General features: G+C 41.1%; 3 protein-coding genes across 9 annotated transcripts in view; 1 reads left to right on the forward strand and 2 right to left on the reverse strand.

Moving 5' to 3' along the window:
• The window catches only part of LOC137992848 (WD repeat-containing protein 41-like), a 43,825-nt gene extending 35,469 nt beyond the window's left edge, over positions 1–8,356 (reverse strand). The window contains exons 1-2 of one of the 6 annotated variants that reach the window (XM_068838387.1): positions 8,162–8,356; positions 7,437–7,612 (exon numbers count right to left, since the gene is read on the reverse strand). In XM_068838387.1, the coding sequence (XP_068694488.1) occupies positions 7,437–7,604 (168 nt within the window). In that variant the 5' untranslated portion in view covers positions 7,605–7,612; positions 8,162–8,356. Of the gene's footprint in view, positions 1–7,436; positions 7,638–7,755; positions 8,126–8,161 lie in introns of those variants that run through there. The other 5 variants (XM_068838384.1, XM_068838386.1, XM_068838388.1 and 2 more) reach the window with 5 other exon arrangements.
• Positions 269–5,450, forward strand: LOC137992847 (kelch-like protein 17). The gene is made up of 2 exons (XM_068838383.1): positions 269–1,495; positions 1,765–5,450. Exons 1-2 carry the CDS (start codon positions 271–273, stop codon positions 2,205–2,207), a joined length of 1,668 nt encoding a protein of 555 aa, XP_068694484.1. The 5' UTR covers positions 269–270; the 3' UTR covers positions 2,208–5,450.
• A 4,109-nt stretch (positions 8,357–12,465) lies between the features above and the next one.
• Positions 12,466–14,623, reverse strand: part of LOC137992850 (KH homology domain-containing protein 4-like) — a 30,633-nt gene continuing 28,475 nt past the window's right edge. The window contains exons 20-21 of one of the 2 annotated variants that reach the window (XM_068838393.1): positions 13,656–13,854; positions 12,466–12,999 (exon numbers count right to left, since the gene is read on the reverse strand). In XM_068838393.1, coding sequence (XP_068694494.1) covers positions 12,761–12,999; positions 13,656–13,854 — 438 coding nt within the window. In that variant the 3' untranslated portion in view covers positions 12,466–12,760. The remainder of the gene's footprint in view (positions 13,000–13,655; positions 13,855–14,623) is intronic. The other variant, XM_068838394.1, reaches the window with a different exon arrangement.

Consider the following 14,623-nt stretch of genomic DNA (forward strand, 5'->3'; position numbering starts at 1 on the left):
CCAACAATGCTATTAAGTTTTCCTTACATAATTCAGGTGTTCCTCCATAAAAGAGGGAAGTTGTCTGTGGAACTGAAGTCAAAATGAGTAAGCTCATCCGCCAGAGCTCATAAGCCAGAGCTTATGAACTTATGCATTAATTTATTTCCTTTTTCCAGTCCTTTTCAGTCTCGTAACAGCACGCGGTCTGGTGCTCTTTGTTTCCGGTATCAACAAATGTACAAATGAAAACCGCGTCTCTGTCGCCGATGAAAACGACGTGCCGCAAAGATGGACTCTACATCGGTTGTTATTGTGGAAGACGGTCTTCCAAGAGACATCATGGCAGTTTTAGACAGTATGAGACAGCGTAAAGAACTGGCAGATGTAACACTCGTGGTTGAAAACCGTGAAATTGTTGCCCACCGCGCCATTTTGGCCGCCTGCAGTCCGTACTTTAGAGCCATGTTTCTGTCTGGGTTTTCCGAGGCTAGCGAGCCGAAGATAGTTCTAAGAGAAGTCGACGGAAACGCTGTTCAACTAGTCATTGATTATTTCTATACATCGGAACTCGAAGTGAATGTTTACAACGTAGAAGAGATCCTTCGAATTTGTGTCTTGTTGCGGCTGAACAGCCTGATCGACCACTGCGAGACCTTTCTCCGTCGAAACATGACTGCGTCCAATTGTATTGGGCTTCTATTCGTGGCTGATCTCTTCTGTCTGGATGACTTGAATCAACATGCTAATCGCTTCGCTCTGTGGCACTTTGCGAACGTTTACAAAGAGGATGAATTTAAAAAGATGCCTTACAAACAGCTGAAAGAGCTGGTCATGGATGACTCACTGAAAGTTCAGTCGGAAGAAATGGTATTCGAGGCTGTTTGGCAGTGGATTACGCACGATGTGGACGCAAGAAAGGTTCATGTTCCAGATATTATGCAGTACGTTCGGTTTCCTCTCATGAATCTGCAATATTTACATGGGAACTCCTCAATTCAGAGGCTAACACGCGAGTATCGAATGTGCAAAGAACTCATCCGTGAAGCCATCTGTTATCAAACTGCTATAGAGAACAAGTCAACCACAGCCACTGACAATTTTCGTGTCAGACCTCGCATGGCGTCAGAGGAGATATTTGTAATTGGAGGATGGTCAAACGGGCAAAAAATAAGCAGCGTCCAATGTTTCAACGTGGACACCTTGGAATGGACAGTCGTAGCTGGGATGTCTGTGGCACATGTGTCCAGGGAAGACTATATTCGTGTTGTTGCAGTGGGTGATGAGCTGTACACTGTAAGTCGTTATAAGGTTGGCAAGTATGATCCCATTGCTAATTCCTGGATCCAGGTCGCTGCCGGTCCTGATGTTCAGTGCAAGTGGGCGGGAGTGTGTGAACATGAAGGCTACATCTATGTTCTTGGTGGCCACAGTAGCATGTGTGCAAAGCAGTTTGATACAGAAACCATGACTTGGAGGTCTTTACCTTCCATGATGTATGCTCGCTATTACCCAGGTAATTAAATTGTCCCTGTAATTTCTCAGTAATTGATTGTGTTGTGATTATTTGATATGGGTTCCTCAACCTTCAGGGTAGGAGATACTGTATACATATACTGTCAGACCACTGTCAATGTGATTTCCTTCTACCTTTTTATCATTGACATTAATTTTTGAAATGAGCAAATGAAGCTCAGATCTTTTTTACCACTTAATCTTACAAACACTTAATATGACCAAGACATAAAGGTGATGAAGGCATAAAGTTGTTCTGATTTGTTGCAGGTGTTGCTGTAGTGAAAGGCAAGATATATGCAGTGGGAGGTTTGGACCATCTTTGGGCTCCCCTGAACACTGCTGAGAGGTATGACCCTCTTACTAACCAGTGGGAAGCTATTTCATCCATGAGCACTGCTCGCTGGAGTCTTGGTGTCGCTGTTCTCAAGGACAAACTTTATGCCATTGGAGGATCAGACAACAGAGAGTCTTGTAGCAACAGTGTTGAGATGTTTGATCCTGATATGAACAGGTGGATCCAGTCTGTTGCAGCAATGAATGCTGGACGTCGTTGCCTTGGTGTGGCAGTTGTGAATGATACCATCTACGTGGTTGGTGGTCGTGTTACTAACAGCATTGAGTATTATGATCAAGAGAAGAACAAATGGGTTGTAGTTGGAGCAGTGAACACTCGTTGTAACTTTGGATGTGTTGCTTTGCGTATTTTATGAGAGCAATTGGAAAAGGAGCTACCCACAGGGAACCATGTCAGTTCACCAGAGAGTACAATTTCCATGAGAAAGCTTGTTGACGAAAGTTGGTGCAGGTGGATGTTAATTTTGGGTTTTATCTCAGCAGGGTGAGTTTGTTGTCAATGCCTGATACAAGCTGTCACCATTTCTTCCCAAGATACTAAGACCAACCAAGTGTTGATGCATCCACAATTTGGAACATGGTGAGGCAAGAGTGGATACGTGCATTTTGTTCATTTGTGTACCTGAATGGGACCTGTCTGTCTGAAATTGGAGTTGCTGAGAAAGTACTTTTGAACTAACATTTGTGAATTAATGTATTTTTTTCAAAGAGGTTTAGTCAGATATACTGAGGTCATCAGCCAAGTATGTGATAATTTGTTTGATTCTTTTGTGGTTCTTTTGTTAGGTCAACATTATTGATAGATTCCTAGAGGGGTTATGGAAATTTTAATTAACTTTGAATGGTTACATTTCATTTGCAAGCTTGTGATGACAAGGTGATTAAGATGCTATTTTATCTCTGCTTTAGCAGGCTCTGAACAGATGTCTGTGGTAAACAAGTCTTTTAACCCAATAGAATATTAATATCTATCCATGTTTTGTATTATGCAATGCAATACAACATCTTGCAACACTATAATTTGTGTAAATGACGACAATTACATCTACATGGTTGTTGTCTTTTAAGGTATGTTAACAAGCTATGTAAAGTATTTATTACAGATGTACTGTGAATTAAGTTATTGTGTAGCTGTTTCCAATTAAGCTTATTTACTCAATACTTGAACATGACAGACAAGCCTGAGTAGTGAATAATTTACTTTAAGTCTGATACCTGTAGGTGCAACGACTAGGTAAAGCAGCCTTGACAGAAGTAAAGCCTTTGCTTTGTGTCCAATAATGAAGGAGTTACAGTATCTATATGTAGGTCTGGTACTCTTATGTTACTGTAAAGAAATGTGATATGGCAACCCCTTTGGAGAAAAACAGGATTATCTTAAGTTAAATCCTTTATCATTTTGGCTGAAGTCCCACTAGCACATTCGACATCTTTGTTACAACGGTGTCACACTATTTCAAGTGTGACCGGCTATTTTTTCACTGTCAGTGTCAGTGTCTGTTGCTCAGGTTACGCGGTTTAATCAAAGGATTTTAACAACGCTGTTTACAAAAGCACGATTTATGTGTCTATCTAAATCCACTTGTGATGCTTACTGAATAAGAAGTCCCTTTTGCGATAAGAAATTTTAGCGCCAAAGCGATTTAGTTTCATCTGAAAGGTCACCGTAAAATTATAATTTTAGTCGCTCTGTTGTCGAGCATTTCCTCTAGCCAATGTTGTGGCCGAGGGTAAACCCAAACGCGATGAATTCTTCTTACTCTTCGAGCGCTCAGCATCAGTGCCAGAAACACCCTTTGGCGATGTAGAAATTGCCTCAAGACCATATGACCATTCAGGTTGATCGTTCTTTTGACAAGTATTAAAATTATAACAAAAAAAAAATCCGGCATTGGCAAGAACGCAATGATCACGCATCTTGCTACTTTTGCTAAGAAATTGCAAGTGGATATTCGAGAAGTTGACAGCTATCAATTTGAAACCGCTGTTAACAACTACTAGTGGAACCGCAGGTTATGTGACACCGTTGTTACACTGTTGTTAACCTGAGAGGTCAAAACAGCGTTGTAACAACGCTGTCAAGTGCTAGTGGGACCCCTACCATTATTGTGTGTGTTATTGAGTGAAAAAAAAAAGTTTGTCGATCAAGTACAGTTCAAAAAATCTATTTTCCTGATGGAAAAAGATGCTGAGAAAGTGCAATTTGATTTAAAGCTACTCCTACCTACGCTTGTAGGTTTTAAGTCGCTCTAACCTGAAATCGGTGAACATGCATTTTATTTAACTGTCAAATTTTTTGAACAATTTATCTTGAATGTCTGTCACAAAATACCTTCCTGTAATTTTCGGAGAAATCGTCCTATCAGTGCTCGCTAACTATTTGTAATTGCAACAATTACTATAACAGAATTACTGTAATAGAAATTACTATAATAGAATTACTATAATACAATTACTACAATAGAGCAGAAAATGTAATGTATCTGAGCACAGTTGAAACTGTTTGCCCGTTGCCAAAGAAAAAAACTGCTAATTCAAATCATTTTTCCAGGAAGTAATCAAAAGACAAACTCTTTTTTTGGTTTTCTTGGAAGGTTCAATTCTTCAACCCCGGTTGAGTACGGAACAAACACCAGGAATGATGCAATTCCGTTCCTTTTCCGTCAGTTTGTTTTGTCTGAACTTTTAATTGTTGGAAACTCCTTGGGCTAAAAAATGGCGCCCTGCCCAGATTAATTATTTAGGCTCCGATTAATTCTGGAATGAACGATATCCTCTTATACGAAAAAAAAATACTCGTTTTAAGTTGCGGCATTATGACTCGAACTTGTCGAACTCGCTATGTAGTTTCCATGTTCAACAAAACGTGACCATTTCTTATCTGTGACGTATACCACCAAGGCTAAAGTATTTGATAATGCGACAAATTTTGAGCCGGTATAATAGACTAACTAACACTAGCGAGGACGTTTATTTTCGAAGCAGCTTAAATCTAAGCTGTCTAAACCAATGGGTTTCAGTCTGCAGAGGGGAGTGTTAATTATCTCTAATTTCGGAGAATAATTGGCGTTGCATGCATGGCTCAAAGATCTACGGTCTTGGCAAATGCAATGACAACGGCAAGAAAGCCGGGATACTCGCAAACAAGGTTTGCAATTGCGTTTTTACTTTTTGGAACATTTTTTTACTGTACTCTGCGACTGCAAACAACGTAACATAATCAAACCCCTTTTGCAGAACGTGAGACGGCACACGACAGTGAATCTTTCACTTTATATCCGTTTCCCTGGATGGTCATTATATCAGGAGCAGATTTTCAATATTGAAGTGAGGTCATTGTTTTATTTCATATAGCAAGGCGACAAGTTTTGTCACCTTTTACTTTTTCGTGAACATTGTACCGGAGGTATCATTGATATTTCGATGTTCAATAAAAAAGTAATTTATATATCTATATTTATTCTTGCCATTAAGTTTCGTAGACCAAAGTGGATTTATATTTAGCTTGTAGATGTAAGTGCATCGTAACAAATAAAATACGACGACGGACAATTAGAACTGAAGTTTTAATTTTAATTTTTAATTTCATGCTCTTTGACTTTCGAAAGACACGACCGTCGTCGGCACGAGTGATCTTGACTGGGAAGAGTGACTCATTATACAAGTGTATTTCAGTCCCAATCCTTGCGTGACTGAGTTCCTGAAAGGACAATCGTGGGTATCGGATTCAAATCTGGGGAGATAAACGTTCAGTTCAGAAAGTAACAACGTTTTTGTGTTTTTCCACAAATGTGTTGTATGTTAGTCCTTTGGTTTGTATGACTCTATTTCCGTAAAAATACTTGTTAAAGTTTGCGAATCATAACAACCTGTAGGCGGCCTCTTTAGTCTCTGATACCCAAGTGAGACAAGTGTTTATGCCATGTTATTTCACCGCAAAGGGACATGAGGTAGTTATCTGAACTTTTATTTATCCTGTGTGAACCGGCTCTCTTTAAAATTAAAACTCGGTTTAAAACTTGTTGAAGTTGAACTGGTTTACTCTGGTGTGAACAAGGTATAAGATATCGTCACTTGGGAATGTTGTTGACACCCAAAATGGCTGCAAGAGAAACTATTGCACTCCACGATTGCTAAACATCCGTCCATAAAGCCACCACGAGAGTGAAGGAATTGAAAGGTTAGACTCCTGCAGCGAATCAAAACTGAACTACAAGCGGAGTGCAAGCTGTGGTATAACCAAAAAGAACTTCTTTCTAATACCCTGTAAAATCGTAAGTAGTTTTTTGTACACTTTCCCAAAATACCCTCTCATTATGGGCTAACGGCATCTGATAACAATTATTAGTATCACCCAACGAGTGGACTAATGCAAATCCTGCATTTTGATTGGCTACGCTACTGGAGGACTATTAGTAATAGTCCTCGAGTAGCGAAAAGCGTGACGCTTTCTTTCGTTTCAATTCCCTAATAAATATTTCTTCAACTTGCATTTGCTAACTTTATTATTGTCTTTTCTATCCGACTAGTTGGGTGATACTAAAACGATTAGACCCTTCGCCCTCAAGGGCCACGGATCAATAGCCTATTCGGCTTCACCTCATGGGCTATTGACCCGTAGCCGTTGCGGGCTGCGGGTCTCATTGTTAAATATCATTGACAAAGCAATTGCTTTGGATTCACTTTTACGTTGATGCCAAAAACCGCTATCTACGAAGTATGAATCCGAATCCTCAATTATCAGCAGAGGGTAAATCGTTCACAGCAGTCAATGACAAATTTAAACTGAAATGATGCTTGGCGAAAGCGACAGCTTTCTTTCTAACTCATTTGCTAACGACCATAGTGTCTACAATCAGTGGCAAAAGTAGTTGGGACGCTAGTGTCAGAATGGGCCTGAAAACCTCTCAGACGTCAGAAACTAAGCATAAATGTCAAAATTCCACTGAAAACTTCAAAATAAAACTCCCCCCCTCCCCCCAATCAATGTTGAAATAGACAAGGATATGTGTGTTCACTATTGGCAACATTGTTCTGGGGGGGAGGGGGCAATTTTTCAAACTCAGTAAGAAAACCAACTTCAACTGGTGAGTGTCCCAAGACTTTTGCCACTGATTGTAGCTTGAAAACCTAACGCTGAATATTGACGACTGCTAAACGTTCCCGGGAGGGAGCCCTCACCCCTCAAACAGCATCATTTTTCAGGATGGGAGAGGGGTGGTCCTAGTTTTTCTTTTTCTTACTCCAAGATTTCAGTTTCGAAAGTTCTTATACACTAGCATTTCGGCAGAACCGTTTATTTGGTGAATAAATATTATACATGCAATTAATAAAGGCAGAAAACACTTTCGAAGTTCTTATAAATGCCCCTTCTCGCCTCTCATGGACTCATGACCTTATTGACACTTGACACAAGCGACTAAAAGTGTGTCACGTTACAACATTTAACAACAAGTTGAGACAACGGCAGAAAACATTTAAACATGTTAGGGAGGACCGGAGACAGAATAACCAACAAGTAAAGAAAATAAAGAGAACTTGGAAATATCGTTAGCATTGGTAACTCAAATAACTTGTTTGGTTACCTCTTGTTCCTGATAGCAAGGGTATCTTTCTTTGTTCTTGGTGTTTAAAGAATGCAACTTTTCACTACCTTCTCCAACGGACTCCACGTTCACTTCTGAGGTTCCCATGTCATGGAACTCATCGTGTTTGCGCAAATTTCCTTCGGCTAGAATATGAGCTGCATACATTCCTGTGCCTTTGACATCAAAATAAACTACGGTCTAGACGTCCAAAATCACAAGTGCGAAACGAATATTTGATCAACAAATAATGTCTGTTCTCTGACTTAAATTAAAATCTCGATACACGAATCATGAATTAACGAAGTGCTACACTAACCTAATTATTAATTAAGAGAGTATTTACATGTATCTTGTAGGTGAACTATCAAATGTCGGAATTACTGCGATCTTAACAGTGCCTTCAGAAATACCTTTCGAAGATGACGTCAGTACTTAGTCTCTGACAAGCGCGTGCAAAACTGAGGCAAAGTTCATTGAGTCACGTTTGCTTCCTTAAAGTGCATGAAGAACTCGATATAGAGAAGATATCGTTGACGTCCACCCAGAGCCGCAAAAGGATCTTTTGTTTTAGTCACTAGCTTTTACCTGTAGAACAGATTAGTAATCCTACAAGAGAATTCATCGGACACGGTTTTTTGGTTCAGTAATTCTTACTTGATTCCTTTTTTAGCCTGATTAATCAACAATGGTATATCGCGAGATTTACAGAAGGCAGTTGCTACCTTTTTCATTGGGCGATCAGTTTTAAGCCAAGTGCCAGGAAACGTTGGCAATAACTCTTCTATCCGACAGGTGACAAACAGAAACCTGTGTTCAGTTTAGGGTTGCCCGCTCTTAAAGTCCTTGAAACTCAACATACAGGAAAGTTTGACAATTGAGACGTAAGGTGATCTTCCTTCATCTTGATCGTGCTGTCATCTATTGCCATTAGGGAGCAATAAGCACGTGACGGTGACGTTTTTGAGTCATAGTGAACAGTTCGCATTTCTCGTACCCAGAGTCCTCGGGCGTCTTGGTCAGCAGGTGATTAAACTGACGGTCCCAAGACGGTCCCAACAGTCCCTAATAGTAAAATGATACTTGACAATAGGCCTTGTTCGCGTGGCGGCAGCTCGCGGCGGCCAAATGGCCTATTTCCGAGTTGCTGCATGCCTCAGTTTCAAAGCGAGTCCCGTTGCACAACCATTCAATGGAAATGAGTTGTGTATTCTCATGCAAATCGAACTCATTTCCCTCACAATAGTTGAGCACCAAGACACTTCAAAACCGAGACAAACAGCAACTTGTAAATGGTCCATTGGCTATAGCCAACAGATTTTGTACCCCGAACCGGGAACGAGTTTCGGTGGGGCAAAACAAAAGTTTTCAATCCCTCGGGACTCAACATGGCCGCCGCGTGGTTACGACGCACACGTTTCAAGCAAAAATTGTCACACTGGGGCTTGCATTTGATTCGCCATCTGAGACTTTCTTTGATCATTGACCAATCAGAATGCTTGGTTTGTTACCTCTTTTCTGCACTGTTACCAGGAAACTGCGTTTTTCTTGGCCAATAAAATAAAATTTTCCATGTATATTATTAGAATTATAAAGAATGCATGTAACAGTGGATATTGCCTATATCCAACCCGCCATTTATCACCATCATTGATCTTTATAAACCATGGACGATGTTGTTCTGTCAGTCCAATTTTACCCGTATTTTTTCGTCCTGTCCCGACTGTCCGAGAATGTGTATATACTGTTCTGTTAGTTTCGTCACCAAGCCGTTTGTGAGGAGAGTGGAGAGTGTTCTAAGTACTGTTCTGGGCATAACAGTTCACTTGCGCATACTTTACACTTAACCGTTCCCAAGGTCTTTTCAGGATTTTCTGCCAATTTTCTTGGTATCGTCGATGGGTTTACCCATTGAATCCATGATCTCTACGCCAGAAATCAAACACTAGGTCCGTTATGAAAATCTTCCGCGATTATAAAATCGTTTTGATATTACTCCTTTAAATCACACATCACATCGCATTTTTTTCTGTCTCAATCATAAATCAGGTGGTATTTTACCATCTGAAATAATCAGTTATTTGTCAAACTGAAATATCGTAGTCATCACCGTTGTTATCAATGTATTGACCAGAGCCTATTGGCTATATTTGATTAACAGAAAGAATGTTTTATTCCCTAAATGCGCGACACAGAATGTTCTGATCTTAAAAAGGCCAAATATTGGGCCTATTTTAGCCATTCGGTGCCATCCAAGATACCCTGCTCTGAAATGATTTCCCAAATCCTTGCCATGAAGTATAATTCCGGTTAGAATCACTCTTTGAATTTAATGGATCAAAAGATACATCCGAACTTCGAAATTTGAGTTCAACAGTGGCTATGCACAATAACGGCACCGCGAAACCAAAAGGCAGTTTGGCAACGGCAACACCGTAAAACGAAAGGAAAACATGCACTTAAGTAACCATTGGCACCAGTATCTGAGACTGAAGAAAAAGATTCAAGAACCTCTCGAATCAAAACCGAAGCTCTTTATTAATACTTAATAGAGTTGACCCAAGATATCTCAGAGCGGCATTCTGACGGAAAGGAACGCTGCATCCGTTGTCCCGAGAAACCTGCGCAAAACACGCAGACGAGAAATATATATTCATACCCTGTCACCCTTTATTATCCGTACAGAGTCTAAAAGGATTCAGCGACTTCCCGGTGCATAAAGGGAAGAAAGGAAATATTCTCCCTCCTTTCCAAAGGCCCTTGCGCGTGTCAATTTCGTGGTGCATAGAAAAAAGAGAAAGGAAACGGAACGAATCTGTAAGACATCTTACTGTAACATATTCAAGTCCCAATCCAATCAAACCCATAAATCTTACACATTTTTTCACTCTTACATTGCGTCTGCCTCTCCCCTCCACACACTAAGGGTGCGTTCGATTGACCCTATTCCGGAATTGGAATACGTGGAGTCATGATTTAAAACGTATGTCTGGCGTTTTGAGGCAACAAGAATGATAAAGGTATGGTTAAAATAGCATTTTAGCAGGTGTTTGATAATCTTAAAAACGGAGCATTTCAAACTGTACGGGTCCGAAAAAAAGGTAAGGAATGGCATGGAATGGTCTGAATAGGGAATTAATGTTAGGAGCGCTTCTTTTTATTCATTTTTATTAAAATCACTTTAAATTACGGCTCACAACGGGTTTCTGCCTCATTATAAGTTTCCAGAAAGACTGAATTTTGTTTCGTAGCACGCTGTTTTGAATTTTCCACGTTTAATCATCAAAAACTAACTTGGAAGGAATTCTTAACTGATTGTGACCAGGGGCCTGTTTCTGGAACCCTATAAATGGGAATCATTTGCGGTCCTGGTATCATTTGCGGACCCGTACAAAACTTCTACTCCATGTATTCCTATTCCAGAATACGGTCACTCGAACGCACCCTAAGAGTAGGCCCCTTGGTCCCAGAGACACGCTCTCCTTTAAAGATCTAATTGTGTTTACGTTTCGTGAAACTCCAATCCCACTTACGTATTATTATTATTATTATTATCCACTCAACTTTAGACCTCCAAACGCAGAATAAATATGACCACATAAGTAACCGTGCCACAAGGAAAGTGTTCAACATCGCCAACAAAATAAACCTGAACACATCGATTGATTTATTCATAATCATTTCCTGTGGATAAAATTCATGCTCATTCACAGTTACAAAATTCGATAAAGGCAACAAAAATATTTTAGAACCACGTGTAAGGGCCGATTTACACGAGACGATTTTGTCGCATGCGACAAGCTCACGACAGGCCTACGACATGACTTTACGATTGTCGCAGCGTTTTAAAACATGTTTTAAAATGCTACGACATTCTCCTGACGTCCACAACAATCGTAAATCATGTCGTGGGCCTGTCGTAAGCCGTTGTCGCGTGCGACAAAATTGTACCGTGTAAATCGGCCCTAAGAGTGGCATCTGTAAAACAAGGATGCCGTGTTTTCTAACAAGTGAATCAGGCTTCCCAAAACAAGTTCCCGCCCTACCTTTGCAAGATCGATCTCGAGTGGGAATACGAATATAGAATCCGCTTTGTAACTATCCTTAGCCCTTGGTGGGTAGGACATTTGTCAAATGAATTTCCTAAGATTGATACCTTTTCAACTTCCTTACCACGTTAGCTAAGACCATCGCTGAGACACTTCCCGACTCCGAACATGGGAAGAAACAAAATCTCCGCCCACCCCCTCCCCCCCCCCCAACCCAAACTTGGACATTCTTTTACAATGGCCACCACCTTCAAGTAAACTAGCTTTTTTTCAGATAGTGGATTTCAAAAACCGAACCAATGGAAAAAAAAATCATGCGATTTCCTTACAACAAATGCGTATGTGGGTGAAGAAAACAGAGTTGATAAAAAGGCGAAGCCAAGTTCGATAGCCATTTTGGAGGGAATGATCTGAACGAAGCAGTACGGTACCGCACATCACTGTATTGAAAGCCATAACTTTCTCATGTAATCTTTATTCTTGTGGTCTTGAAGTTTTGTCTTGATGTACTGTGGCAAGTGTAGTGAGGCTTTATGTGACGAGGTTTGACGGTTACGTGTGGTGTTTCCATCATGATGAGTTGAGGTCTTCTTTTGACGTGCTGTGCTTATAATCGCAAAGGGAGAAACTTGACGTCACAGCGCGTCAAAAGAAGACCTCTACACACATCATGATGAAAACACAACACGTAACGATTAAACGACAAAACCTTACGGTCACCACATAATAACAAAACCACGCCACAAGACAAAACGTCAAGACCAAAAGAATAAAGATTACATAAAAAAGTTATTGCCTTCTGTGTCATTGGGTCGGATTCAATAAACAAGACTTTAACAACAATCTCGTTCCCATGGTCCCTCTTCTACCCACACTAGAGAAGACATGAATGGGGTGAAGGAAACAAACGACAATTACTATAACTAGTGCTTGTCCAAGTCGCTGGAGGAGGGCCCAGAAATCACGGACAACTACGATACGTTCCCGAGTTATTACTTCCAAAGAGATGGGTGGAAAAAGAATTTAAAAAAAGGGGGGAGAGTGAGTGCGTGGCTCACGCAGCGAACCGAAGCACGGCGCAAGTCAACGACCAACTATCTGTCTGTCTGTCTGTTCAAAGCTCTATCATATCGTCTTACTGGCTCCCTAACTGACTGACCCATTAACCATAATAGATTCCAAAGATTTCCTGACGGTAAGACCTACTACTTGTCCGACGGAAAAAGTAAAGAGAATTGTCAACAAGAAACTCCTACACTGCAAGCTACTCTATTCCTATCGCCTGACAGCCCAAAATGGCAGCCTCCCTGCAAGCTGACTGTCGCTGCTATCTCTGTTTGGAGAGGGCGACTGCTTATCTTCAGGAGAAGTGCTTCCTTCCTCATCGGACGAATCATCCTCACCATACGCTACTAACGACGCTACACTCGAGGATTTCAACGCTACGTTATCTTCCGTTTTCGACTTCTTTTTGGCAGCTTGTTCTTGGGACACCGCAGGAGCCTCTCGTTTCCCTGTTGTTATAAAGAAGGCACACCAAAACGATACAAAATAACAGGGAAGAGACAAAATAGGCAAAAACACAAGCGTTTAAAAGTTACCATCACCACAGAGTCCACAGGATTCACATGAAAAGAGAACAAAAGTCAAATTAGTACAGGCAATCTTAAACTTGAACAGGGGAAATGCCCCAGTGTGGAATAGTGTTTTCTGAGAGGGCCCACTTCTTAATTTAATGTATCGACGAAATAACAGGCTGACTATAGACCATCCGTAAATTCCAGGGTTAACTCCGCATCTTAGAAATTAGCGTAGAATTTTTTAGCCATAACAAGCTGGACAGAATAGTGTAAGTCGAGTTGCTTAACACAATCTACAGAGAAGACCAGGCGCTCTGGGGTGGGTTAGAGATGAAGTTCATTCCCTTAAGACAAGACCATGATTCTATTAACAGGGGTTGTCTTCAGGTTCCACATATATATTGGGTAAACAAGTGGAAGGAGAGGTGAGGAGGTTGAACGTCTCTTCGATATTTTCTTCCAATATCATGACCTAATGAAAGTGAGGACATTTTACATGTGCTGTAAATGGCTTCTTAAGAGCTTTTTGGCCAGGATTGTGGCCCGAGTGGACCAACTGACAAAACTAAAGCACAAATTAACGATCATACCTGGAGGTCGGATGCGGATTGGAGCCATTGGCGGAGGCATAAAGTCTTTGGGAGGCAGAGGAGCAGCAAACTCAGGTTCTTTAGCTCTGAGTCTAGCAGGTGGCAATGCAGACGGTGGGGGCATACCATCTCTGTGCGGCCTTTCTCTTTCTTGCTGTGAACCTTCCTGACCTAGGGTAGGATTTAAGATGGACGACTCCTAGAAGAAAGGCATCAATCAGCAGGCAAAGGAAAGAAAGAACAGACATGTTAGCAAAAACTCAAACTGTTCACCTCATTTAGGGCGGAAAAGAGCAATAGCAAGTGAAACGAGGCAAATTCTAACCACTATTTTTCATCTTAACGGAACCAAAGAGGCCGATACAGAATGTTCTTTCAACATGAAGGGGGGGGGGGGGGGGGGGGGTTGTTACACATACTCCTTTGGTCAATAAAGCCTCGCTTTCACTAGCGCACGACGCAGAGACAAAGATTCACTAGTTCCATGTTCTCTCTTACAACGCAGCGCGGCGTGTGGAGTCTGGAACGGGTCTTTTTCATTGAACGAACATCATTGCTTGTGTTGTCCTTGCCTTACGTCCCGTTTTCACTCAACGCAAGCATAAACGCAAACACAAGGAAAAGGAAACATTTTGATCCTTGCGCTTCGGCTTGCGTCAGGCCCGTTTTCACGGTGAAATAAGCCCTCTTGTGCTTGCATTTATGTTTGCGCTTGTGCTTGCGTCGCTGGTGAAAACCAGACTTATATGGGCACAATTGAACTAGAGAATGGAAAAGACACGAGAGTCCCGCGGTGTGCTGAAAGAGTTTACTTTTTGCGAGTTTCTAGCGTGATTGTTTTCAGGAGCAGAGGTTTGGACACTGCCAAAGTGGAATAGTCGGCAAATCGAATCTAAATTCCCGTAGATAAAAATAAAGGCTACTTGGCCGACACAGATAGCAATATAATTGCTCGTTTACTTGTACAT

This window comes from Montipora foliosa, chromosome 2, assembly GCF_036669935.1.
Source record: "Montipora foliosa isolate CH-2021 chromosome 2, ASM3666993v2, whole genome shotgun sequence".
In the NCBI taxonomy this organism is placed as follows: domain Eukaryota; kingdom Metazoa; phylum Cnidaria; class Anthozoa; order Scleractinia; family Acroporidae; genus Montipora; species Montipora foliosa.

Coding starts and splice junctions, on each gene's coding strand:
- LOC137992847 (XM_068838383.1), top strand. CDS start 271: ATGGACTCTACATCGGTTGTTATTGTGGAAGACGGTCTTCCAAGAGAC. Junction 1,496..1,764: donor GTATGCTCGCTATTACCCAG/GTAATTAAATTG, acceptor GATTTGTTGCAG/GTGTTGCTGTAGTGAAAGGC.